This window comes from Monodon monoceros, unplaced genomic scaffold (genome assembly GCF_005190385.1).
Source record: "Monodon monoceros isolate NGI ecotype Baffin Bay Population unplaced genomic scaffold, NGI_Narwhal_1 Super_Scaffold_14, whole genome shotgun sequence".
Classification (NCBI taxonomy): Eukaryota; Metazoa; Chordata; class Mammalia; order Artiodactyla; family Monodontidae; genus Monodon; species Monodon monoceros.
In genome coordinates this window covers 45,521,968-45,547,492 of record NW_021703770.1, presented here as the reverse complement: position 1 = coordinate 45,547,492, position 25,525 = coordinate 45,521,968, and the positions used below count along the sequence as shown (strand labels likewise).

Sequence of the window (25,525 nt, the reverse complement as noted above, 5' to 3'; positions counted from 1 at the left end):
CTGACTTTCATTATTTTCTTCTAATGAAATGTTTTCACAGATTGCTAGAAGAGTGTTTCATTTGAATACTGAATCTAAAACACCTATTGATTAAAACACCACTAATAAAATATTAATGTAAAGAAGTATTTCTAAAAAGAGGTTTCTAAATCGAGCCAAAGTTTATAGATGTAATTTGGTACAGATGTAAAGCATCATTTCTCAAGGGATTTATGTTTTTAAAAAGAAATACAGAGCTGTTCACACTTATTATTTAGATATGGAAAGAATACTCTTTTGCAGACCTTCAGTCTAGACTACTAATTCATGAGGTCATGAGAAAGAGCCTCCTTTCAGTTAACTACTTTGGCAGAATTTCTGATGACACACACATAGGCATTGGCTAGCTCATTCAACATATGAGCTATTTAGTTTTGAGTCCCGGACATTTCTCTTTTCTCAGTATCCCCCAAATAAAGAGCAGCACAAAAGTTGACCTTTTTTTCCAAAACTAATGTTAATCTTGAGAGAATGGTCACCACTGAGACATTGAACTTGAAAAATTCATGAATGCAAAACAGATTAGTGAACTTAAACTATGATATTTAAAAATGCAAATGACATCTTCTGAGTACTGAATATTACAGACAGCACACATTTGTTTTTGTATTGTAAAATGAAAGCTTCACTTCATTAATTTAGTAAAGCATATTCTCTATATGTTAATAATACATGTCAAGTTCTTAACAATTTTGTGTGAAATAAATGTCTTTATAAAGGTCAATGGTCCTATTGAGGGAGTTAGGATTATAGTAAATATATGTAATAGTGTTTCTTCCTTTTGTCTTACCTTGCAATCATTGACTGAACCCCATAAATTAAAATTATTTTACTCTACTAGAAATTTATTGTGAATTATGTGTTAGTAAACTTAGCCATTTGTTACCTTTTACCTCTTAGTCAATAATTACATGTTTTTGAGTTCATTTTGTTACATCCATCACTCAAGAGTATTTTCAGCATTTTCCAAAGTGATTTGCCTAGCATCTATCAAACATCAAATATCATAAACTGAGAATCAATCTGTCAGCTTTCACCAAAGTCTCAGTATCTTATATGAAAGTCTTCTATGACTCATTGTTTTTACTGGTTATATTCATTTATTACATTTTTACCGGAATTTTAAATACTAAAGCTTAACTGACCTTTACTATAATTTCAGGTTTCAATTAAACTCAGTAAGTTTATCAGTGCCTAGACTTTCCCATTATCTGCATATTAAGATATCTGGGATTGTTGCCAACCAAACTTGATTGATAGAAGACTTTTATCAATAGACCAGATTTTTTTTTCAGTATTTATCTCTCTAATATACTTAGAGCATCTATCTCAACAAAGAAAACAGAGCAAAAATTCTGCACTTCACTATAGGGTTAACCAAATAGAATCAGTGGTAACCTACCATATATTTTCTGGATGCCCTGCAAATCATCATTAGGTAGTTTGAAGTTGTCAGTTTCCATGTACTGGTAAAATGGAGCCATGATGGCAGTGGGGTCATTGGAATGCTCCAGTCCCAGAGCATGTCCCAGTTCATGAACCGCTACAAGAAATAAGTCATTTCCTGTGCAAATGAGAAGAAAAGACACTATTATAACTAATATCCAAGTATAGAATTGACAAGGACAATTGGTGTTATCAAAATTTTACCCAAGAAAAATAAGGGGAACTTTTTATTTCAACTATCAATGTGATTTTATCATTGGATTATCTATGGGCAAAATCCAATATGTGATTTTAAAAAGGGGGGTTGGTGGTGAGGAGGTGATGATAGTGAAGTCACAGAAATTTAGAAACTGAAAGAGAAGAATAAAGGATAAAAGTTGAAGAAAGAACATTAGCATCAGAAATTGGTACTACTGCTGTTGAAATATTCTTCCAATTAGAAAGCATGTAATATACTATATCTCACTTATGTAACCTTCATAGTGAACATAATTCTAAGAATTCAGCAAAAAATATAGGGTAGTTACAATCCCTCCTTTTACACAGATGAGTAAATTATGGCATAGAAGTGACAAATCTTGTCAAGAATAGCAAATCTTTGTATTTACAGAGCTGTGACAAGAACTTAGGTTATTATAACTCCTAGACAAAGGCTTCTCTTTCTTAGTAGCCTATAATAATGTAAAATAAAAGTCATAGGCTAGCAGTCATGAAAACTAGGAATCTAGTCTTAGCTCTGTAAATACAAATTCTAATCAATTCATACATAATCTGAACAAAATGTATTTATCTTAGAGGTTCTGTTTCTCACTGAAAATTAAAAAAAATCTCTTCCACTAGTAGTAAACGTGCACAGTAAATCTATTTAGTGCAAACTCTCAGAGATTCTTTGTCTGACTTTGTTCAGTCAAGCCCCTGCTAATGGCCTCTACATGTTGTCCACTCCTGGATCATCATAACTCAGCTCCTGAGGAAAAGAGCCAGTCCTCCATGTATCTTTGTAAATTCCAAAAATTTAGTCGAACCACATGAGCATCAATGAGTTGGGGCTGTTATTCTTCTGTGGTGACAGATACAAAGAGAAGAAAGAGCCTAAAATTAGAAATCATTATCACAAAATATCAAATATAAGAGATTATTATTACCTTAAGAATGCATTTAAAGGAATTAAAGAACATGACTTAAGGACAAAACAGGGAGTGAAATTATAGGGTGCATATAGGGAAAAATGTATAGTGGGAGAAAGGACAACTTCCGGTAACTGTCTTTGCTTAAATTTTTGTTATTTTTTTACTGCCTGCAAGATAGTTCCACATTCTGCATTGTTGGGAAATGCAGAACAAGTTTGTTTTTAGAGAAGGAATTATAATGATTTGAGGAAGTAAGGACAGAGAGTGGAATTTCACAACGTCAGACAGTGGAGAATAAAAAGGCACAGGAGTTCAGAGATACTGGAGAACAGAATTTTTTTTAAGATGACACTTTGGGTTAAAAAAAACAAACAATGAAACATGCTATCAGGGATCATCAAGTAAGCATGTGCTAGTCACAGGCAGAGATAAAAAACAGAAGGAAGGAGGGAGTCATTTAATAAGAGATGTAGGAACTGTGAGACTGTTTGTGAGTATGTAAAATAGGGAAAAGACTTCAGGTTGTCTCTCATAGGATACGCACAGGTGAGAGGAAGGTAGGGAGAAGATGAGTCACAGGCATTTTTATATGTCAGACATCTAACACCAACTCTGGAATGAACACCTCTGTGATTTCATATCACGGACATCTTTGTTAAGATACAAATTTGATATAGATGAGACACTGCAACTGCAAATAAGGTGCAAAGTGGTAGGACACATATATGCTCAGCTTCTGGGCATACCCACACCCAGAAAATACATGTAAAGTTTGGCTGGAATATGCCATCAGTGGGCTGAAAGTGAAATAATTATTTTTATCAAAAACCGACCTAGGGCTTCCCTGGTGGTGCGGTGGTTGAGAGTCCGCCTGCCCATGCAGGGGACACAGGTTTGTGCCCCGGTCTGGGAAGATCCCACGTGCCGCGGAGCGGCTGGGCCTGTGAGCCATGGCCACTGAACCTGCACGTCCGGAGCCTGTGCTCCGCAACGGGAGAGGCCACGACAGTGAGAGGCCCGCGTACCGCAAAAACAAAACAAAACAAAACAAAAAAAAGACCTAATGACAAAACAACGATCCATCAAGCAGCCAAAGGACCAACGAAAAACAAGGCAGTGGAACCAAGAGCAGAAAACTCAAGGGTTTGCATTCAAGGTTCCCAGGAAGCTCTGGTGACAGCTAAGCTCAGCAAGACCATAGCGCTGGTTTGGAAAATACCTCTAGACTCTCCTGGCCTTCTTTTATCAAAACAGATACAACTTCTTTGTCAGAAAGTCCCAATGTGGCTTTACAGGGATTATGCCTTGTCTTTATTCTTCAAAAGGAAAAGAATCCAATCTTCATAACTTCCTCCTGTGTATCACGTCCCCTTCCCTAGGAAAAATGTATCCTGAACTTTGTTCGTAGATAAACATGTAGGAACTCATTCTCTCACTCTTGGTCAGATAAATATCGCCGTTAATTATCCATCAACATTTTGGACCTTGTTGAATTAACAAGCATCTCAAATCTCTCACAGGAAAATAGTGCTTTAGTCACTTTTTTTTTTTTTTTGGCTAGTAAGAGAAATGAAAATAATAAAAAGTTAATCAAAATGATAACAGCAAAAGTCATTACATTTCATGTTCACTTCAGATCAGTCAAGTTTTTCTAAGCATCTTTTCCAAGGGTGGAGTGATTCCTCGTCTAAGGAATAAAGTAAAGCTTTAAAAGAAAATTAATAGGCTCAGGACATGAACCTATGACCTACTGAGTTTGCCATAGCACTTTTAATCAGAAATACTGGCCAAAAGCTCTAAGTAATTACCATTCTTCAGATGATTGGCAATAATATAATTAAACCATACTTGCAGCTCCACAATAGTTTAAAAGGGTAAGTTGTTAAATGAAGTACCACCCTGTGATTTGAACGCCACTTGGAACAAAAGTTGTTGGCACATGATGAGTTTTAGACAATTAAAATCCACCAGACCTCTTTCCTAATGGTGAAAATAATAACTGCTCCTGTAACTTATCATTAATTCACATGATTCAAGATTCTCAATTGTAATATGCCTTGATCTTATCATCATGCAGGCAATAAAGGAGAAATCAGCTTCCTGGTTCTTAATACAGAAATAGTACTTGCTTCTTTTGCAAGATTCTGAGTTTTGAGTTTGTTGCTTTCAATTGAATCTCGAATCTTCTTTCCTTTGTATACTCCAATATAATTTCAGGATACTGAACTGTGTATTATGAAATATAATGCATTATTTATAATTTCCTTGTCATAATTATGTCTCTATATTTTATTCTAAGCTCGTTCACCCCTCCATGCATTTTCATATGCTGTCCCCTCTGCTGACAAAATACACTGAATATCAAAAATGACTATACAATATTTCATATGTAAAAATTGTTATACATGATTCTGACATCTATAATCCTATAAACGTATTCAAACACTAGTACCATTGAATCTATCTCCGGTTTCTCCCTTACTTGTGGCTGTCCCAGTCCCTCCAGAGGCAATCACTAACCTGCATTTGAATTTCTCAATTCCTTACTTATATTTAATCAAATATGTGTGTTTAAATAAATTATAGCTTTATAAATATAATATCATTCTGTATGTTATCTTCTGAAACTTGCTGAAACTCTGCATTTGTTTTTCTAACGTTTATCTTCTTGTTTACCTCTTTGTCAGTCTTACAAAATCTTATTAACATTTTAAAACAAAACTCAGAAACACCTCTTCTGTGAATCCTTCTCCAACTCCCCAGGTAAATTTAGTTCCTCTGTCTCTGTGTATCCTTGGCTTTTTGTACATAACTTGATTGTAACACATATCATAATTGCCCTGACAGCTTCTGATGCATAGAAACTCTTAATTTTTACTTGTAGGTTAAATGATTGAGAACAAATTTGAGAAAATTCATAATTTCAAATACTTAAATACGTAAATTTAAAATACTTAAATCCATGTCTAGAAGTAAAATTCAGAAATCATCATAAAATCTTTGATTAGTGGTAGTTACCTCAGTGCCTTCTAAATAGGATGGGCCTAAATAGGATAGGCCTCTTAAACCTCTGTCCTCTCACACTATCCACACATTGGTTTTGCTAGTTGAGAAGTTAAAGAAATATATGGGATCAGCCTCCAAGATGGCTCAAATAATTCTCACCTCCTGGTATTTCATTGTATCTGCTTGCTAGAGCAGAATACTACAGAAGTGAAGGTACCTGATTTCCAAAGTTAGGTCATAATATACATCATGACTTCCTTGTTGGTTATTTCTCTCTCTCTCTCATTATTCACTCTGGAGAATCCAGCTCCCATGTTGTAAAAATAGCCCTATATAGAGGGAAGAGGCACATGTGGAAAACTGGGGCCTCTTGCCAACAGCTGTATGAGTGAGCTTAGAAGTAGATTCTCCAGCCCTTTCAAATAATTGCAGCTCCAGCCAATAATTTCACTGCACATTCATGATGTACCTTGAGTCAAAACCACCCAGCTAAGCGCTCCTGGATTCTTGACCCTCAGAACTATGTGATAGTAAATGTTTGTTGTTTTAAGTTGCGGGGTGAATTTTTTATGCAGCAACAGATAAGTAATATGGGACGTTTTAGCACTCTAATTTCTCACCATTTGGTTAGGATTAGGAAACAGGAAAGAAAAGCTGAAAAAAGAAAAGAACTGAGTAGAAAAAGAAGCTACTCTGAAGCATCTGAGTATTTGTACAATAATCCTGAGCTAAAAAATTGTATTAAATATTGTCCAGTCCAATTATCTCTACATAAACTGAAAGGTTTGGCAAAAATTCTAAGTCTGAGGGAAAGTCTGTGACTAAAAACTTCCAAAGATAAAAATATCAGCTATTTTCCTGTCTCATATGTTCTTTCAAATGTGTAAAACCTTGTACCTTGGTTGCACCTTTATTTCTATTCTCTTTGCACTTTATTGAAGAAAGGGTCTCTTTCTTGGTGAACAGTAAAACCTGTGGTCCCTGCTGGAGAGCCAGAAAAGTCTTGTAGACATGTGAAAAAAGAACAAGAATAAAATACTATGTCTTGAGCATTTATTATGAACCAGAATTATGTCACTGAATTTTTCATTGAAACTTCATGACCCATACTTTCTCACTCCCTTTCACTTGCTCAGTCAGGCTCTCCATACAAAGGAGAGTTGGGCTCTAAACCACATCCGGGCTGCCCAGCTCCACACAAGAGTTAGATCACTGCTGTGTTCTGCAAGATAGAAGGGGATAGAAGCTGATCTTGGGTAAGATTTTCTTAAGTCTCTTATTTCCACTTCTACTCTTTCATCAAGCCTCCAGTTCCTCAAGGGTCTAGTGCCCTTCTCTTGCCTTCTTCCTGCCCACTCTTCCTATCCTCAACACTTCACCTGATCCCCAAGGGCCTCAAGCTTCAGAATGATTCCTTGGCTCCTTCTCTAGATGCTTCCTGTCAATTGAGTCATAGCTTAACTATGAAAAAAGCTTATTATTTCAATAATTTATTAGTTGCTTACCATATACGAGTTAATATAATGCAATAAAGTTACAATTTTGAATAACATTTAAATGTGTTAGATAAATTTTATTGAGTTTTGTTTAATGACAAATCTAATTTTCTTTCACATATGCTCAAACTTTTAAATGATTTTTCTGTATATAGTACTGTTAATGATGTCCCAAGACTAGAATTAAAGGAAACAAAAAGTTCTTGTAAAATGTTATAAAAGCAACACGAAGAATATCAGTTAATATTCACATGTACTGGGCTTCCCTGGTGACGCAGTGGTTGAGAGTCCTCCTGCCGATGCAGGGGACACGAGTTCGTGCCACGGTCCGGGAAGATCCCACATGCCACGGAGTGGCTGGGCCCGTGAGCCACGGCCGCTGAGCCTGCGCGTCCAGAGCCTGTGCTCCGCAACGGGAGAGACCACAACAGTGAGAGGCCCGCGTACCGCAAAAAAAAAAAAAAAAAAAAAAAAAAATTCACATGTACTATGTCTTACCACATTAGTTAAATTTTGTTTTTATCACCATTTTACAGATCAGGAAATGAAGACTTTCATAGGTTGTGTGATTTGGCCAAAGTTACCTAGTAACTGGTGGAACTGATTTAAGCCCAGTTACAGTCTAGGCCCACAATCAAAAAAATGTGTGCTGAGGAAGTGGATTTCTCTACTTCGTCCTCAGCCCTAAATATCTGCTCAAGGCTTCAGAGTCTGCATCCAGGAGACAAGGGCCACCCTATCAAGCCACCTGTTTGAAGCTCACAGCTGCTGCACAGTTGCTGCATAAGAGCTGTTTCTAAAAATCTGTAACAATAGTTTCTATTTTTTTTCTCCACTAAATAAATGCTGAACTTAATATTTTAAAACATACTTCCTCAGTACAATTCTGGCTGCTCAAATAGTTTTAATCATTTTCATTGCTTCTAATTTTCAAGTCTTAAAGCCTTGCAACAAAGAAAATATTTTCAAAAGAAAAGGAAATAGTACTGCTACAATTAGGATAAAGGTTCAGCACAAGGACTTCCATTTTCAAATTATATTTCAAAACATTTCTTCAGCAACTGAGGAGGGTTTCTGGGATTGTTACAGAGTTTGCCTGTTTGGATGCAGTTAGGTTTTGAGCATGCCACTAGTCTACAATAATAAGGCATAATTAAACACCAGGCCATTAAAATATAAGGAAAACAAATAGCCATCTAATAGGTCCTCCAAAAATCAGTAAATGTATTTTCAAAGATATGCTACCACCAAACATTTATAGCTTTAAATTTAGTAAGGACTTTAGAGTAAATCAATATAATTAAAATAACTTTGGTTTATTTTAGCCAGGTAAATTGGAACCCTAGGAAAATAGTGGGATAATCAAGGCCAAGATAAATGTTTTATTCATTTAGGCTATAGTTTGGATATGAAGTCTGTTGTTTTTTAGTAAATTAGGCATGTCTTCACGACATTCAAAATAGTCCTTCTAAAAAAATAAATCAAGACTGGATGTGGGTAACTGCAACATGATATTAACAAGAGTGTTTTTCCTTCTCTTGTTGAGCCTAGTTAGGAGTCTAAGAACATTCTCATGTATGTCCCATGTCATTTATTCATGTGTGGTTTATATGTGCTATACTTTCCCCCTGGACAGCTCAATTTAATAGTCAAGATGATTCTGGAGGTTTACATTCCTCTCTCTGTAGCCAGTGCAAAAGAGGTCAATTTTAGTGACTACCTAAACAAAAGTAATTGTATAATACATACAAATCCACTTTTCAGCAACTGATTTTAATTATATGCCCTTTTACTGTATGTGAACTGTAAGTACTATTTATTCAGTCATAATTCTAAGTATGCCTAGTATAACAATCCTGGCATTAAGTGCTACAATTTTCCAGATCAGCAGCAACTATGTGACATATATTTTTGAATAATTACTAATCATCCACTATGTGCAAGAAACTATTTATAGACTCATTGATAAACAATTTATCCTATCATGTAATTGATTTTTCTACTGTGCGTCAGACAATATGAAGTACCAGAGTCTCAAAAGATGAATCTCCCACGTCCATTGTTCTTAATTAAGGAACTGAGAGTTTAGCTCAATGATTCCGAGCTTTTGGGGGCTCACAAGCTCCTCAGAGAATCTGAGAAACTACGGAATTTCTCCCAAGAAAAATGAAGGCATTAGCACAATATTGCATGTGATTTTGAAGTTAGTTTTACTCCACTTAAGTCCTTTAAGACAGATCAGATTTAAAACCCTTACTCAGCTATTGTCTGTAAAAGATTAGTCAGTTATAAATCTCTCTGTGATTCAGTTTCTTTATTTGCAAAGTAGGTCTAAAATAACCTACTTATAGGGCTGTTGGTGGATTCAATAATGTAGTGTATATAAAATATTTTGTGAAGTACCTAAACATAGGTTACTGCTTAAAGACTGGTAGTTAACAGCTACTATGTTACTACTACTATTATTATCCCTATTCTGACTACTGTTATTACTACTACTGTTGCTGCTGCTGCTATTATTATTATTACTCCTATTCCTATTATTAGTAGACTTTACAAAGTTTTGTGTTAAAAGTTCCCCATTTTACATGACAAGAAATTGAAACTTCAGTACACTGGATTACCCAGGGTCAGAAATCTGTTAAGTATCAGAACTGGAATTTAAATATCAGTTTTGACTTTACCAAAACTAGTGCACTAACTGGTTAAACATGGTCTTGAATCAAAAATCTATGAGTGACAATGTTGGAAAGTATGCTAAGATCAAGTTTTGAAGAGTTCTGAATGCTAGGTTTAAGAGTTAGATCATTATGTAGGAGACAACAAATACCATGAAAAATTAATATAAAGATGATATTGCTGTAGGGTAATTTGGCATCAGTGTGCAGGTATGATTGCAGTGGGAAGTGACTGAAGGCAAAGGCAGCAGTTAGAAGACTGATTTAATAGCCAGAATTATTAGCTGATGAGGACCTAAACTAAGGCAGTGATGAAGGGAACAGAAAACTAGAAAGGAAAATAATTGAGTGATAGAATGATTGAAATAATTTCTTGAGTTATGCTATTTCCCATCATTAAGTTAAAGTTGATCATAATCCCTTAAACACCAAAATCCACATTAAAAATTGCTTCATATTTTACTATCATTACTGCTAAAGATAGAAAAATTAAACCTAGATTTTAATTTTAATTTTCAAAGTATACCATTTAGTATACTAAATGGTTATGATCTTAAAAGCTATCAATTTAAGATCCTTTTATAAATATTTCACATTATTTTCACATAGCATCTAAAATTGACTCTATGCTGCAATTTTTGAGCTCAACTGGATAATGAATAATTAGCAAGAAATGGTAAAACAAAGTTGTAAAAAGTTTCATTCACTTGCTTGTACCAGCATATCTAGATTGTGATTCCTACATGTGTTTGACTATATCCGTTTCTTCACTGACATAAGCTTATCCTACAGCAGAAGTGCTTGAAAGGTTTACTGTAACAGCATTGATATGTTACTTCTAAAAAACAGGGCTGGGTCACAACAAGGAGATAGGTTGGGTCTTTTTGAATAAAAGCATTGGGCTTACTATGATGCAAAGAGGCAGAATTAGAACAAGCAAGCCCTCTGTAAATAGCATACACAGCTGCAAGCTCAAGGTCAGTTTGTGCATGCAGCATGCCTCTGCTCCTATCAGCCTATCTACCAAAACGTTCATAATGCTGGAATCCAATTCATACTTTCATATGAGAAGAATAATTTGCAAAATAATTAATACGTTTTGTTCATAAAATTCCTGCTTTTTTAGCCTACATGTTTGGACACCAGAAATTTTTGTTTTTATTTTACTTTGGAGAACTTCCCCTTACACTTATTAAGCCAATCATAAGTATGTACAGAATCCTTAGGAAAATGTTGAGAAAGTAATTTTAGGATGGGGAAGGAAGAAGCCTAAGGAGTTAGGACGGAGGTGGGACTTATTTGGGCACCTGGATAAACTCAGGTATTTAGCTGGTTTATTTTTACCTCCTAAATGAAAATGAAAATTATAGAGCAGTAAGGTTAAAATTACCAGCTCTTGAGGTCTATAATACAGTCCCTCACAGAAAGAGCATATAAACTGCAATGTGAGGGATGTAGCAAGGAGGAATTAACAGGAAAGCAAGTGAAAGGTTATTACAGAAAGACCTGAATAGATTTAGTCGTGTACTGAGTCACTTGAGTGGGTATATATGGCCCTCAGAGTAAACCCATACAATGTGTTTCTTTGCACTGGATATTGTTTACATGGGCAGAAACGACTGACGCATATTCAAGTACAACTGTATGTTTTCTGAAGACGGGAACATATTAAAGAATTAGAGAATTTAAAAGCTGGGAGGGTAAAAGTTTAGTTGTTTTCTGAATTTTGCTTTTCCTAATTCACTGCCACCTGATAATTCATTTTTGGTGATGTTATGAACCTGATTGTTTAGGTATACATAGTTTCTGTTTTCAGGGGGAAAAAAAGAAAAGCAAACAAACAAAAACAATTCTCTATACCCAAGTGTTTGTATAGAGATTTATTAACAAATTATAAACAAATTTGTTTTTATAAAACATTAATAAATAAATCAAACAACCATGACTATAGTAAAGAAGCCATAATATATTAATGATTCATTCAGAACTCCTGATGTTTTTCCTTTTTTCCCTAACAGAATCATTTTCCCAGAAGAACCTATTTTGGCTCAGCAAGGGGAGACAAAGGTGATTGATAATAATTATTATTAATATAACTTAATAATTAATTTATATTGATATATTATAATTAATATTTTATATTATTTTTATAATTAATAATTGTAATTATTAATATAAATTATTAACATTATTTTTAAAGGCGTTCCTTTTTTGTTTTTCTCTAAAGCAATCCTCCTTTTTACACTCCCTAGACTGCCTTATTTTTTTTTTTAGTAAAAGCCAACCAAATGTGAAAAATATAGAAACAATGATAAGCTTAACACCTTAACATAATCATGTATTTTTACAGCAAGCTTCCTATTATATACATATATATATATTTATTTATTTATAACTAGTTACAGCTATTGATACCAATGGTGAAAGGCAAATGTGTTTGACTTCCTTCAATGATCATTTTAGAACAGTGATCTGAATTCATATTTGTGTTCTAAGAGTGATAAGATTAATGTATAATTTTATTTGAGCAATTAATTATCATTCATATGTGAAGAAAAAATTAAATGCAGAATCACAAATTTGATACTTATTTGTGTAGCCAACAATAGTGAGGATTAAGTGAACTAGTTCTTCAAAAATATTTTAGTAAAGTAGTGAACTTAAAATATATACATTTATATGGCACATATGAAGAAACTCAGAAGATTCATGCTTGGCCTGTTGTTCATAGAAAGTTTTGAAAAATGTTTCTGAATCTTGCAAAAGGATGTGATGTTACCTAAGTGTCTTCCTTATCTAATTTCTTCAAGTTTGCTTTTAAAGTAATGAAACCAAAATAGAAGATGAAAATGAAAGCAAAAATAAAAAAGACATTTCTTTTTTAATAATAGAAATGTTTTTCATCTGGCTGTGATTTATTCAACATATTGTGTAAAAAACGCTCTCATATTTTAATTACTTCAGCAGAGGTGTAGCAGAATAGCTTGTCTCAATTTTATTTAGCAAACAAATATTTGAAAGCCTGGGGTTTTAGCTTAGGAATTGGCAGAATATTCTATTGGAAATGTGCTTATGAATTTCAAATGTTCTGAAAAATGTTTTCTTTCTAGGATACAAGAGTTGGAAGGAAACCATAACCTAAATGTCTTGACAAATTTGTGTGTGTGTCTGTATGTTTTGTAAGTAAAGCAATGAATACGGCACCTATGTTTCATGATTTTACAGACCCTATGAAAATAAATTCATATAATAACTTCAGTGTAGCCTTGAAAATTTCTTCAGCAGACAGGAAGACTTAAAAATGTATTACAAATATTGACTTAAAAAAGGCAAGGCATGCAAACTCCTGATTTGGAGATTTCTTTCGCTACTAATTACCTTTTAATTTCAAAAGGCCTAATTAACTGGAAAGTAGTTTCCTCATTTACTAAAAGGGAATGAAAATTTATATCCACAGAGTACCCACAATGGTCCAGAATGTTAATCCTTACAACAACCCCTTCAGGTAGGTATAATTACCCTCAAATCACAGCTGAAGAAAGGAAGATTTGGAGTAAATGACTTAAAAGCTGATTAAGTGGCACAGGCAAGTTTGTACTTAGTTCTGTTTGAACCCAAAGTCTTTTCCCTGTTCTGAATATGACTTTCAATTGATTTATTATCACAAACACACACACACAAAACCTGCCTTGAATAAACGTCATCACCTAAACCAACATAAAAGACATTTATGTAACCTTATGACACAAATGAAAAAGAGAAACAATGCTGACACCAAAAGGAATATAATTTCCTTTAATGTTTGCTCATGAACTGTTAGTTTCCATACACACGGTAAGAATTTATCATCCACTGCCTGCTTAATCGGTAACAGATGCCATCCATAAGAGATACAAAAGTCTCTGAGGAACTTAACTATACTCCACTAGAGAACACCTACCATCCTGTGCTGTGTGAAGGGGTGTGTTGATAAAACATCACTATCACCACATTACTCCATTGCTCAAAATTCTAAAATGATGTCCAAGTAACTACAGTTCAAATAACCCATTATAAACTAACCCCCATAATCTGGTTCAACATTTCTTATCCAGTACATCTGCCACTGTTCATCAATACATAGCTTAACTTTTAAGAGTCCCCCAATAAACTATATTAATTTTTACCTCTCTCAGTTTCTTCATGCTAATACCCTATGTATAAATCCTATAAATCATTTACTCCTCTTTTCACATTGTTTAAAGTTTTAGTATCTGCTTTATTGTGATCACACCACCTTAGGCAGTCAATGTTAAGAATGAGAATTGAACTGTATATTAATGATTCTATTTATTCCATCACTAATGCTGTTTCATTAGTTATCCTAACAAAGTAATATTTACCAAAAGCTATTTTTAGCTGTGTAGAAGCAGACTTTGTATATTCCACTAAATTATTAATATATCCTTAGTAAAAAAAAAGAAGTAGAAAATTAAAGATTTTGTGTATAAGTTTTATACTTGAAGAGTCTTGGGAAAAATCCTTAAAATATGATTTTTCAGTCACTCTTTGTAAATAACTTCAATAATGATAATATTGTTCTAGTTTTTCATTGCTATATAACAAATGAGCAGTTTAAAACAAAAGACATTTATTATCTCACAAACCCTGTGGCTCAGGAAACTGAGAGTGGTTTAACTGGGTTGTTCTGGCTCAAAATCTCTCATGACGGTTGTAAAAGGAAAGCTGTTGTCTGGGCTGTCAAAAGTCATGACTAGGGGCAGTTCTGTAGGTCATGGCTTCTGTTAGCTCTTGGATAGACATGGTGTTCTCATCGCATGGGCTTTCCATATGTTGCTTAAGTATCCCCGTGATATGTTGTCTGACTTACTCCACAGTGACTGTAAGAGAGAGACAGAAGGACTGTCTGAGATGGAACCTGCAGTCATTTACAACATAATCTTGGAAGTGATTTACCATAATTTCTTCCATATTCTATTCATTAAATGCGAGTCACATTGTGCAGCTCACATATATGAACAGAGGGAGGGTATTACGCAAGAGTACAATTACCAAAAAGTGAATCATTTGAAGCCACTTGGAGTCTGGGTCCTCCAACATTAATAATAATAGTGAATGCTACCATTTTGGAGTAATTTCTAGGTTTCAGACATTGTACTAGGTATTTGCATTCATTATAATAATTATGCAAGGGAAATTCTTCCATCTATGTTTTCTTTATGAGGAAACTGCATAGCTAGTATTGTTAAATAAATAACAAGGAATATTACTGGTAATTGGCAGAATCAGGATTCAAATTCAGGTCGATTTGTCTTCAAGGTCAGTAATTTTTCTCCCTTTCAATACTTTGCCTTCTTTATTTTCTACAGTATCAGTGATAAATAATCTAGATTATGATGAATTTTATTCCACACAATGTTTTAGGAATTCATGCTGCTTTAGCTTAGAGGAAATAAGAATCTTATCAAATTACCCTGCTGTTAACTTTAATAAATTCATTTTAGGCAAAAATTACAAACTTCAAAATCTGCTACTTTTCAACATGACTCAAATAGATACAGAAATATTATAGAACAGATCCAACTTGCTAAATTCAGTTTGTGCTCAGAACTGCTCTCCCAAGAATTTTGCAGAAATATAGGAGCTTCTTCATCTTTAGCTGCATACTGGGAGTTTGCATGAGCCTCCTCAGTCACTGTTCTTCCACACTGGCTGGAGAACAAGGAATAAGTGATAAAAAGGAACCAGTGGAGGCTAAAATGAACTTTACTGAATGAGTTATGATATTTGTTGATTAATGAAGAATACACTTTCCATTTAATTCTGCTAAAGTAGTTCCATCGCCACGTTATAATAATGAGTAATCTAGAGTCTTCCCTTTGTATCTTTGGCAAGGAGATTATGTAGATATATTTTCAGATTAGTAACTCAAGTTTCGGTAGCCAAATTTTTGGACAAACAAAATTAGAGCTGAAAATACAATGCAGAATTAAATGCAACACTTGTAACTTGCATTAACAATGTGACAAATATCATTACAAAAGTTAATATAAAAATTTCAGTATGTTTTTCTCTATTCATCATAGTTCCTATCATGTTAACCATCATATCATCATCTATTATGTTAATTATATTCAATTTTTGTCATTTTGTATCCTTCTGGCCTCCATCTTGTGATATCTTCAGGTCAACTATGTAAAAAATAAAGGGAGAGAAGTGGATTGTAATTCATCATCACCATGAAGATCATTAAGCACAGTTGTCTGTTACATAGAAAATGGAAAGCAAAAAAAAGGAAAGATAAATCAGAGCCTCTTTTAGGATCAAAGGCTTGAAAAAGCAAGACACTACCAAATACAAATGTAAAACACCTGTGGAAAATGTAGATAAAAATATATAATTTTAAATTATTTTATAACATATGCTTCTTACTCAGCTAATTAGAAATTTCCAACAATATGTTACCAATTCTAAAAAAAAATGCTAACCACATGCAATTGCTTTCAAAACTCCAGTCTCCTTTGGCCGCTAAGCTATTAAAGACACATAGCACCTAGATTAGTAAAAGCACCTTTCTTCACACTAATACAAAGAGCTTTCGTTTTTATTCTTTTATATTTGAATATTCAATATCCAAACTTCAAACTTAAAGCTATTCGCATTTCTCTAAATTATACATCTAGAACAGATCTTCCCAAAAAATTTTATTTTTACCCAGAGAAGTACCTGTGTTTTCCACACATCTCATTTTCTGTTTCTAAGACAATTTCTTTTCGGGATAAAGTGGGTCCATCTACTATCTTAATTTGATAGCAGTCACCTGTTTTATGGTCTTTGCTATTGACCATTGTCAGATTTTTGAAAATCTAAATAATTTAAATCCACATATTTTTTCGAGTTTCTTAAGTATCTTCTCAACACATTCCAATTAATTAGTAGGGATTACCCTTCCTGGAAACAATATTGTTGTTCCCCTAATAATTTATTTAATACAATTGTATTTTGTACCCACACTTTATTATTTGCAGCTTTTATTAATTTCTACCAAATTGCTTGGCTATATATGTGACCTGCTAGTCTATTTTTCTGCCCACCCTATTAAACACCTGGATCTGATGCCACTGATACATGTAGGCTTATGTGATGACTTGTCCTGAAATATCAATCTGTTCATTTCTGGAAAATTATATGAATAGAATTTTCCCCAACAAGGTTTTCCATCATAAAAAGATAACAATATAACTACTTATGATTTTTCCATAATAAATTCACTACTTATCTCACAATTATTCCACTGATTCTTTATGCATTATCTTCCTTTCAACAATTGTAAAGCTTTTTTATTTATCTTTTAGTACCTTACAAGTGCCTAATCAAAGTTTATTTCAGCCAAACTTAATTCCTTTACATGCATTTATTCATTAAGCAAACAGTTATTGACTGTCAGATCAAGTGCACAGATCTTACTCTCAACTGGTTTAGCCTGATAGGGGAGGCTGATAAATAAACAGAAAAATACAAACAGCTAAAATCACAGAGACATAAATTCATTCAATGACCATATGCTTAACATCTAAAACATTGCCAGTATAGTGGATTCAGAGACCAATAAGATAAAGTCCTAGTCTCAGTCTATGATTGTCAGATGGATGTTTAAACAAGTACAAGGAAGTTTTGTGAGTGTTCCAGGTGCTAAAATTAAAGTATGTATAGGCTATTGAAATTTAAGATGAGAAAATGAACATTTCCATTATAATTTTGTTGTAAGACTGAGTCTTGAGGTTTGAAACTGGAGTTTGGGCAACCAGTTGTGTTCTAATCAAAATACATATAGGAGAAACAATGAGAATCTGAAACAAGCCAGCAGTGGCATGGATGGCAAGGGTAATATGGCCTAACAGAGTTTAAATAACAGAATCAACGTGACCAAGTTAATGTGGAGAGTAGTTGATATAAAGGGCAAAGAAACAAACAAACACAGACAAAAAAAATTCAGGATGACACCAAGTTTCTGCTTTAGATGACTAGATGGGTGCTGATACATTAACAAAGGTATAGAATATAAAAACTGCAGCAGATCTGAGGATATAATAAGGTAACTTTTAAATATATTCATTTGAGATTCCTATGGTGCAGTGAAATTTGGGTTTGGAGTTCACAAGGAAAAGTGACTTAATATTATACTTCTCCAAGTTTTTATTATATACATAGTTTAATCCATGGTAGTGAATAAAGAGAAAGACAAAGGGTGTAGAAAGAAAAAACACAAAAACAAAATAAAATCCATGGTTAATATTTAGAGGGTAGAAGAGAAGGAAATCATGAAGAAGAGTAACTTAGAGTAGTTCAAACAGAAGAACATAGAGTAAGTAGCCAATAGGAAGTTTAAAAGAGCTGAATGTTTTACGAGAACATAGATTAAATACAAGTAGTTACCAAGAGAGGAATGAGCTAAAACGGTTAATGGATTTGGCAACTAAGAAGTGATAATGATTTCTGAGAGATTGAAGGTGGATTTAAATGGGAAAAGTGAAGAAGAAGTAAAGCAGTAGAGATATTACGCACTCTAGAATGTTGGCTGTAAAGTAGAGATCACTGCCATATTTTGTGGGTTCCCATGTCTTCCTCAGTTCAGTTACATTAAGTTTTTCAGAGTAAACTTTTTCAGTAATTTCAGTAACTGAAACTTTTTTCAGTAAAATATACATATTACAAAATTGCACATGTCCTAATTGTACAGCTTAATTGATCTTCACAAATTGATAATCCATGTAATCAATGTTTAGGTCAAGAAATATAACGTTACTAGCAATCCATCCCCTTGTGATTCCTTCCTGGTCACTACATCTCCAAACTAACTGTTATAAGATTCTTACAACCAAAGATTAGTTTGGAACTCTACATTAAAGAAACAAAATTGTATAAATCTATTCTGTGAAAGGCTTTTTATAGGTAAGCATACAGTGAGATTCTTCCATGGTTTTGCACATTGTTTATTCTCAATACTATAAAATATTTTGTTGAATACATAACACCATATATTATCTATCATGTTGTTGATAAATATTGAAGTTGTTCCAGATTGAGGTTCTTAAAAATAGTGTTGCTTTGAATGTTATACTACGAGTCTTTTTTGTACACAGCACACCATACATGTACACACACATACAATGAAATGCCCATTCACTGGGCATACATACCTTCAGCTGAAATAGTGAAAAATAGTTTTACAAAATGTAAGTAGCAATTTTTCACTACCTTCAGTACTGTATGGGGCTCTGATTGTTTCACAGTCTCATGAACAATTGCTAGAGTCAATCTTTCTATTAGCTCTTCTGCAGGATGAGTGCTATATCATTGTGTTTTTAATTTATACTTCCCAGAAGACTAATGATGTTGAACAATTTTCACATGCTTATTCACATATTCCTTTTTGTGAATTGCTCCTTCATGTATTTTGCCTATTTTTATATTAGCTTACCTATTTTTGATTTGTTGACTTTCTTTATGTACATCAAGGGCTGTGAAGGATCTGAGATTTTGTCCTATTTGAGAAGTAAGAAGCTAGCCTGACACCATTTCAGGCTGAAAGAAGACAAAAGGCGCCTGGGTCAGAGACAGAGGATCTTTTTACTCATGGTAAATCAAGCATCATGAACATCAGTACATTTTTATTAGTTTCCCATTACCCCAAGTTCTATGGGGGTGATTTTGGCCCATTCAGTGTGATGTATTAAAGAGGAAGACATTTGAGATTAGAGTACCAAAATCTTTTATAATGGGCACTAAGCATGCCTGCAGTTTATTCTAGAGAAAGATATGCTTATTATACGGGGCAGTAAGCATAACTGCTTTTTGCTCCAGAGTGGTGCACTATCTGTATCTTTCAAGGCTGTCTGCTATACAGTTTGAAAAGATAGCTCAGAAAAAAGTGTAGTTACTACGTCATATGTAAGATGTACAGAAATGCAAGAAATCTATGAAGAATTTTATTCTAACAATATATTCTGAATATAGGAATTACAAATATCTACTCCAAATAAACACCTTGTCTTTTCATACTCTTAATGGTGTTTTCTCTTAAATGAACAAATATTCTTAATTATAATGAAGTCTAACTTATGGTCAATGCTTTTTTAATGTGCCTTGCATACAATATTTTCTGGACACAGTTATGAAGATATTTTCCTATGTTACATTTTGGAAACTATATGGTTTTACCTTTCACATTAAAGTATATAGTGTAAGGTTAGCTGTCAATGTTCATCTTTTTCTATCCATATGGATATCCAGTCAGATTAGAACTATTGATCATAAAGGCCACTTTTCCCTACTATATTGCTATATAATGACTGTCATTAAACAGTGGACTATTCATGAATTTATTTCTGGATTTTAGACTGTTTCACTAATATTTTTTTCTTATTTCTGATGCTATATATCACTCTGATTTTTATGCTAGCTTTATTAACACTCTTGATATCTGCTAGTATAAGTCCTCCATTGAGGCTTTTCCTTCTTTAAGGTTATCCTTAGACTTGTGCATATCCATCTGCCTGAAATCATTTAGGACTTATTCTAGTGTGGATCTGCTTTATTTTGGATTTTATTTGCCTGGAAATCAGAGTTTTAGGTCAGTCATTATTTTCTTTAAACATGTCAAAGAGGTCATCCTATTGTATTTGACTCTCATATTAATGTTGAGAAGTCAGATGTCATGGCTACTGTTTCTCTCTTAAGTAAATTTGACTCTTCCTCCCTTTCTTCACCACTTATCACTGTTTTAAGATTTTCTCCTTAGATTTTAACAGTTTTACTATGATGTATCTCTTTTTTTTAAACATCTTTATTGGAATATAATTGCTTTACAATGGTTTGTTAGTTTCTGCTGTATAACAAAGTAAATCAGCTATACATATACATATATGCCCATATCTCCTCCCTCTTGCCTCTCTCCCTCCCACTCTCCCTATGCCACCCCTCTGGGTTGTCACAAATCACCAATCTGATCTCCCTGTGCTATGTGGCTGCTTCCCACGAGCTATCTATTTTACATTTGGTAGGGTATATATGTCCATACCACTCTCTCAGTTTGTCCTAGCTTACCCTTCCCCCTTCCCATGTCCTAAAGTCCATTCCCTACATCTGCATCTTTATTCCTGTCCTGCCTCTAGGTTCATCAGAACCATTTTTGTTTTTTAGATTCCATATCTATGTGTTAGCATATGGCCTTTGTTTTTCTCTTTCTAACTTACTTCACTCTGTATGACAGTCTCTAAGTCCAGCCACCTGACTACAAATAACTCAATTTCATTTCTTTTTATACCTGACTAATATTCCATTGTATATATGTGGCACATCTTCTTTATCCATTCATCTATCGATGGACACTTAGGTTGCTTCCATGTCCTAGCTACTGTAAACAGTGCTGCATTGAATATTGTGGTACATGACTCTTTATGAATGATGGTTTTCTCAGGGTATATGCCCAGTAGTGAGATTGCTGGGTCATATAGTAATTCTAGTTTTAGTTTTTTAAGTAACCTCCATACTGTTCTCCATAGGGGCTGTATCAATTTACATTCCCAACAACAGTGTAAGAGGGTTCCCTTTTCTCCACACCCTCTCCAACATTTATTGTTTCTAGATTTTTTGATGATGGCCATTCTGATTAGTGTGAGGTGATACCTCACTGTAGTTTTGATTTGCATTTCTCTAATGATTAGTGGTGTTGAGCATCCTTTCATTTGTTTGTTGGCAGTCTGTATATCTTCTTTGGGGAATTGTCTATTTAGGTCTTCTGCCCATTTTTGGGTTGGGTTGTTTGTTTTTTTGAGATTGAACTGCATGAGCTGCTTGTAAATATTGGAGATTAATCCTTTGTCAGTTGCTTCATTTGCCAATATTTTCTTCAATTCTGAGGGTTGTCTTTTCGTCTTGTTTATGGTTAACTTTGCTGTGCAAAAGCTTTTAAGTTACATTAGGTCCTATTTGTTTATTTTTGTTTTGATTTCCATTTCTCTGGGAGGTGGGTCAAAAAGGATCTTGCTGTGATTTATGTCATAGACTGTTCTGCCCATGATTTCCTCTAAGTTTTACAGTGTCTGGCCTTACATTTAGGTCTGTAATCCATTTTGAGTTTATTTTTGTGTATGGTGTTAACGAGTGTTCTAATTTCATTCTTTCACATGTAGCTGTCTGGTTTTCCCAGCACCACTTATTGAACAGGCTATCTTTTCTCTATTGTATATTATTGCCTTCTTTATTAAAAATAAGGTGACCATATGTGTGTGGGTATATCTCTGGGATTTCTATCCTGTTCCATTGATTTGTATTTCTCTTTTTGTATCCATACCATACTGTCTTGATTACAGGAGCTTTGTAGTATTTTCTGAAGTCAGGGAGCCTGATTCCTCCAGCTCCGTTTGTCTTTCTCAAGATTGATTTGACTATTCGGGGTCTTTTGTGTTTCCATACAAATTGTGAAATTTTTTGTTCTAGTTCTGTGAAAACTGCCAGTGGTAGTTTCATAGGGAGTGCACTGAATCTGTAGATTGCTTTGGGTAGTATAGTCATTTACAAAATGTTGATTCTTCCAATCCAAGAGCATGATATATCTCTCCAACTGTTTGTGTCATCTTTAATTTCTTTCACCAGTGTCTTATAGTTTTCTGTATACAGGTCTTTTGTCTCCTTGAATAGGTTTATTCCTAGGTATTTTATTCTTTCTGTTGCAATGGTAAATGGGAGTGTTTCCTTAATTTCTCTTTCAGATTTTCATAATTAGTGTATAGGAATGCAAGAGATTTCTGTGCATTAATTTTGTACACTGTTACTTAACCAAATTCATTGATTAGCTCTAGTTGTTTTCTGGTAGAGTCTTTAGGATTCTCTATGTATAGTATCAAGTCATCTTCAGAGAGTGACAGCTTTACTTCTTTTTCAATTTGGATTCCTTTTATTTCTTTTTCTTCTCTGATTACTGTGGCTAAAACTTCCAAAATTATGTTGAATAATAGTGGTGAGAGTGGACAGCCTTGTCTTGTTCCTGATTTTAGGGGAAATGGTTTCAATTTATCACCGTTGAGAACAATATTGGCTGTGGGGTTGTCATATATGGCCTTTATTATTCTGAGGTAAGTTCCCTCTATGTCTACTTTCTGGAGAGTTTTTATTATAAATAAGTGTTGAATTTTGTTGAAAGCTTTTTCTGCATCTGTTGAGATGATCATATGGTTTTTCTCCTTCAGTTGTTAATATGGTTTATCACATGGATTGATTTCTGTATATTGAATAATCCTTGCATTCTTGGGATAAACCCCACTTGATCATGGTGTATGATCCTTTTAATGTGCTTTTGGATTCTGTTTGCAAGTATTTTGTTGAGGATTTTTGCATCTATGTTCATCAGTGATATTGTCCTGTAGTTTTGTTTTTGTTTGTAACATCTTTGTCTGGTTTTGGTATCAGGGCGATGGTGGCCTCTTAGAATGAGTTTGGGAGTGTTCTTCTCCCTGCTATATTTTGGAGGAGTTTGAGAAAGATAGGTGTTAGCTCTTCTCTAAATGCTTGATAGAATTTGCCTGTGAAGCCATCAGGTCCTGGCCTTTTGTTTGTTGGAAGATTTTTAATCACAGTTTCAATTTCACTTCTTGTGATTGGTCTGTTTATATTTTGTACTTATTCTTGGTTCAGTCTTGGAAGGTTGTGCTTTTCTAAGAATTTGTCCGTTTCTTCTAGGTTGTCCATTTTATTGGCATATTGTTGCTGGTAGTAATCTCTCATGATCCATTGTATTTCTTCAGTGTCAGTTACTTCTTTTTTATTTCTAATTCTATTGATTTGAGTCTTCTCCCTTTTTTTCTTGAGTCTGACTAATGGTTTATCAATTTTGTGTATCTTCTCAAAGAACTAGCTTTTAGTTTTATTGATCTTTGCTATTGTTTCCTTCATTTCTTTTTCATTTATTTCTGGATTGATCTTTATGATTTCTTTCCTTCTGCTAACTTTGGGTTTAGGTGTAAAGTTAGGTTTTTTATTTGAGATGTTTCTTGAGGTATGATTGTATTGCTATAAACTTCCCTCTTAGAACTGCTTTTGCTGCATCCCATAGGTTTTGGGTCCTCATGCTTTCATTGTCATTTGTTTCTAGGTACTTTTTGATTTCCTCTTTGATTTCTTCAGTGATCTCTTGGTTATTTAATAGTGCATTGTTTAGCCTCCATGTGTTTGTATTTTTTACAGATTTTAAGATGTATGTATGAGTAATTTTCTCTGTGTTTAATCTTGTTGGGATTTTAACAGTTCTTCAATCTGTGGTGCAATTTTTGTATTTGTCTTGGAAATTTTCCTTCCATTTTCTCTTTAAATATTGGTTTTACTTTTTTTCTCTATTTTCTCCTTTTCCATTATCTGAATTTCCATGTTACATATTTTTCATTGTGTCCTATTTGCATATCTCAGCTCTTGTCTATCTTTTTTAGATTCTTTGATTTCTGTATACCTCAGCCTGGATATTTTTGTTGATCTATCTTTACATTTGTTAAGCATGTCTTCTACTGTGTCACTTTTCTATTAAATATACCTAAGTTACTCATTCCACTTATTTAATTTTTTTCAGTTCAAACGTTTCTATTGATCCTTTGTAATAATTTTAATTTAACTGTTGAAACCTCCTCATCTTCTAATCTATTTCTTGGACATATTCACCATAGTTTTTTAAAGTCTATGAATGATAATTCCAATATCTGGATCATATGTGTGTGTGGGGTGGGTGGGTATATTTGAGTGTATATTCAAGTTTTTCTCTATGTCCAGTTCTTTGGGTTGCCTAGTAATTTTTTACTGAAAGCCAGACATTGTGTATAAAATAATCAGAGTTCCTAGATGATGATATATTCATCCAGATAATATTCAGTCCTGAAATTTGGACAGATCACCTCAATCTTGTCAGAGACCGAATGGAATCTGGTTTACATTCCTTTTAAGATTCTGCTCCTAAGGTGTAACTCTCTAGATGTCCCAATTGGAACATGTGGTGTTTACCAGAGTCTACCACCATTGACGTGTCTTATATTCTAATTTTTGTGTCCTTACTGCCATAAGCCAACTAAAAACTGTGTTCTGTGCTTCAGTGGCTTTTTTCTTTTCTCTTAGAATTTTATCCTGTTCATTTTATAAATTTGTCAAAAGCCTGAAGGGTATAAGAAAGTATTGGGGTTTACTTCTTGCTGTTTCCCTGTTCTCAGAAATCTTGATCTCTCAGTCATGACTTTCTTCATATCCTCAAACTCCAATTTTTTGTTTCTCTATATCTATAAGATCATAAAAGTTCTCATGGTTTCTCTGCAAGCTAACAACAATTCTCTATCTATAGTTTCAGAATTTTCAAAATGCCTGATTATTACCTAATATATAGGCTCCTCTTTCTCTTTGGGGTTCTTTTTTCACCAGGATCTTTTCTTCTCAAATCCTAGATCTCCTGACAGCTCTCTGATATCTTTAAACACACAGACACACACACACACACACACACATTATTTTATCTGTCCTTTAACTCAATGAGAACATTTATCTACCAGAAGATTGACCATTATAGCCAAGGCATTTATATTTTTAAGGTACACTCAACCACTCTTTTGATTTTGCCAGTGAGAAATAAAGACATTTTAAAATTCTTCTGATAATTTTAATTCTAAGCATACTTTTTTTGGACATAATTGTTTTCCTA

General features: G+C 33.9%; 1 protein-coding gene across 1 annotated transcript in view; it reads right to left on the bottom strand.

Moving 5' to 3' along the window:
• MMP16 (matrix metallopeptidase 16) overlaps nucleotides 1–25,525 on the bottom strand; it is a 348,577-nt gene that overhangs the window by 110,998 nt on the left and 212,054 nt on the right. The window contains exon 5 of the mRNA XM_029222957.1: nucleotides 1,442–1,603. Within this exon, the coding sequence (XP_029078790.1) occupies nucleotides 1,442–1,603 (162 nt within the window). The remainder of the gene's footprint in view (nucleotides 1–1,441; nucleotides 1,604–25,525) is intronic.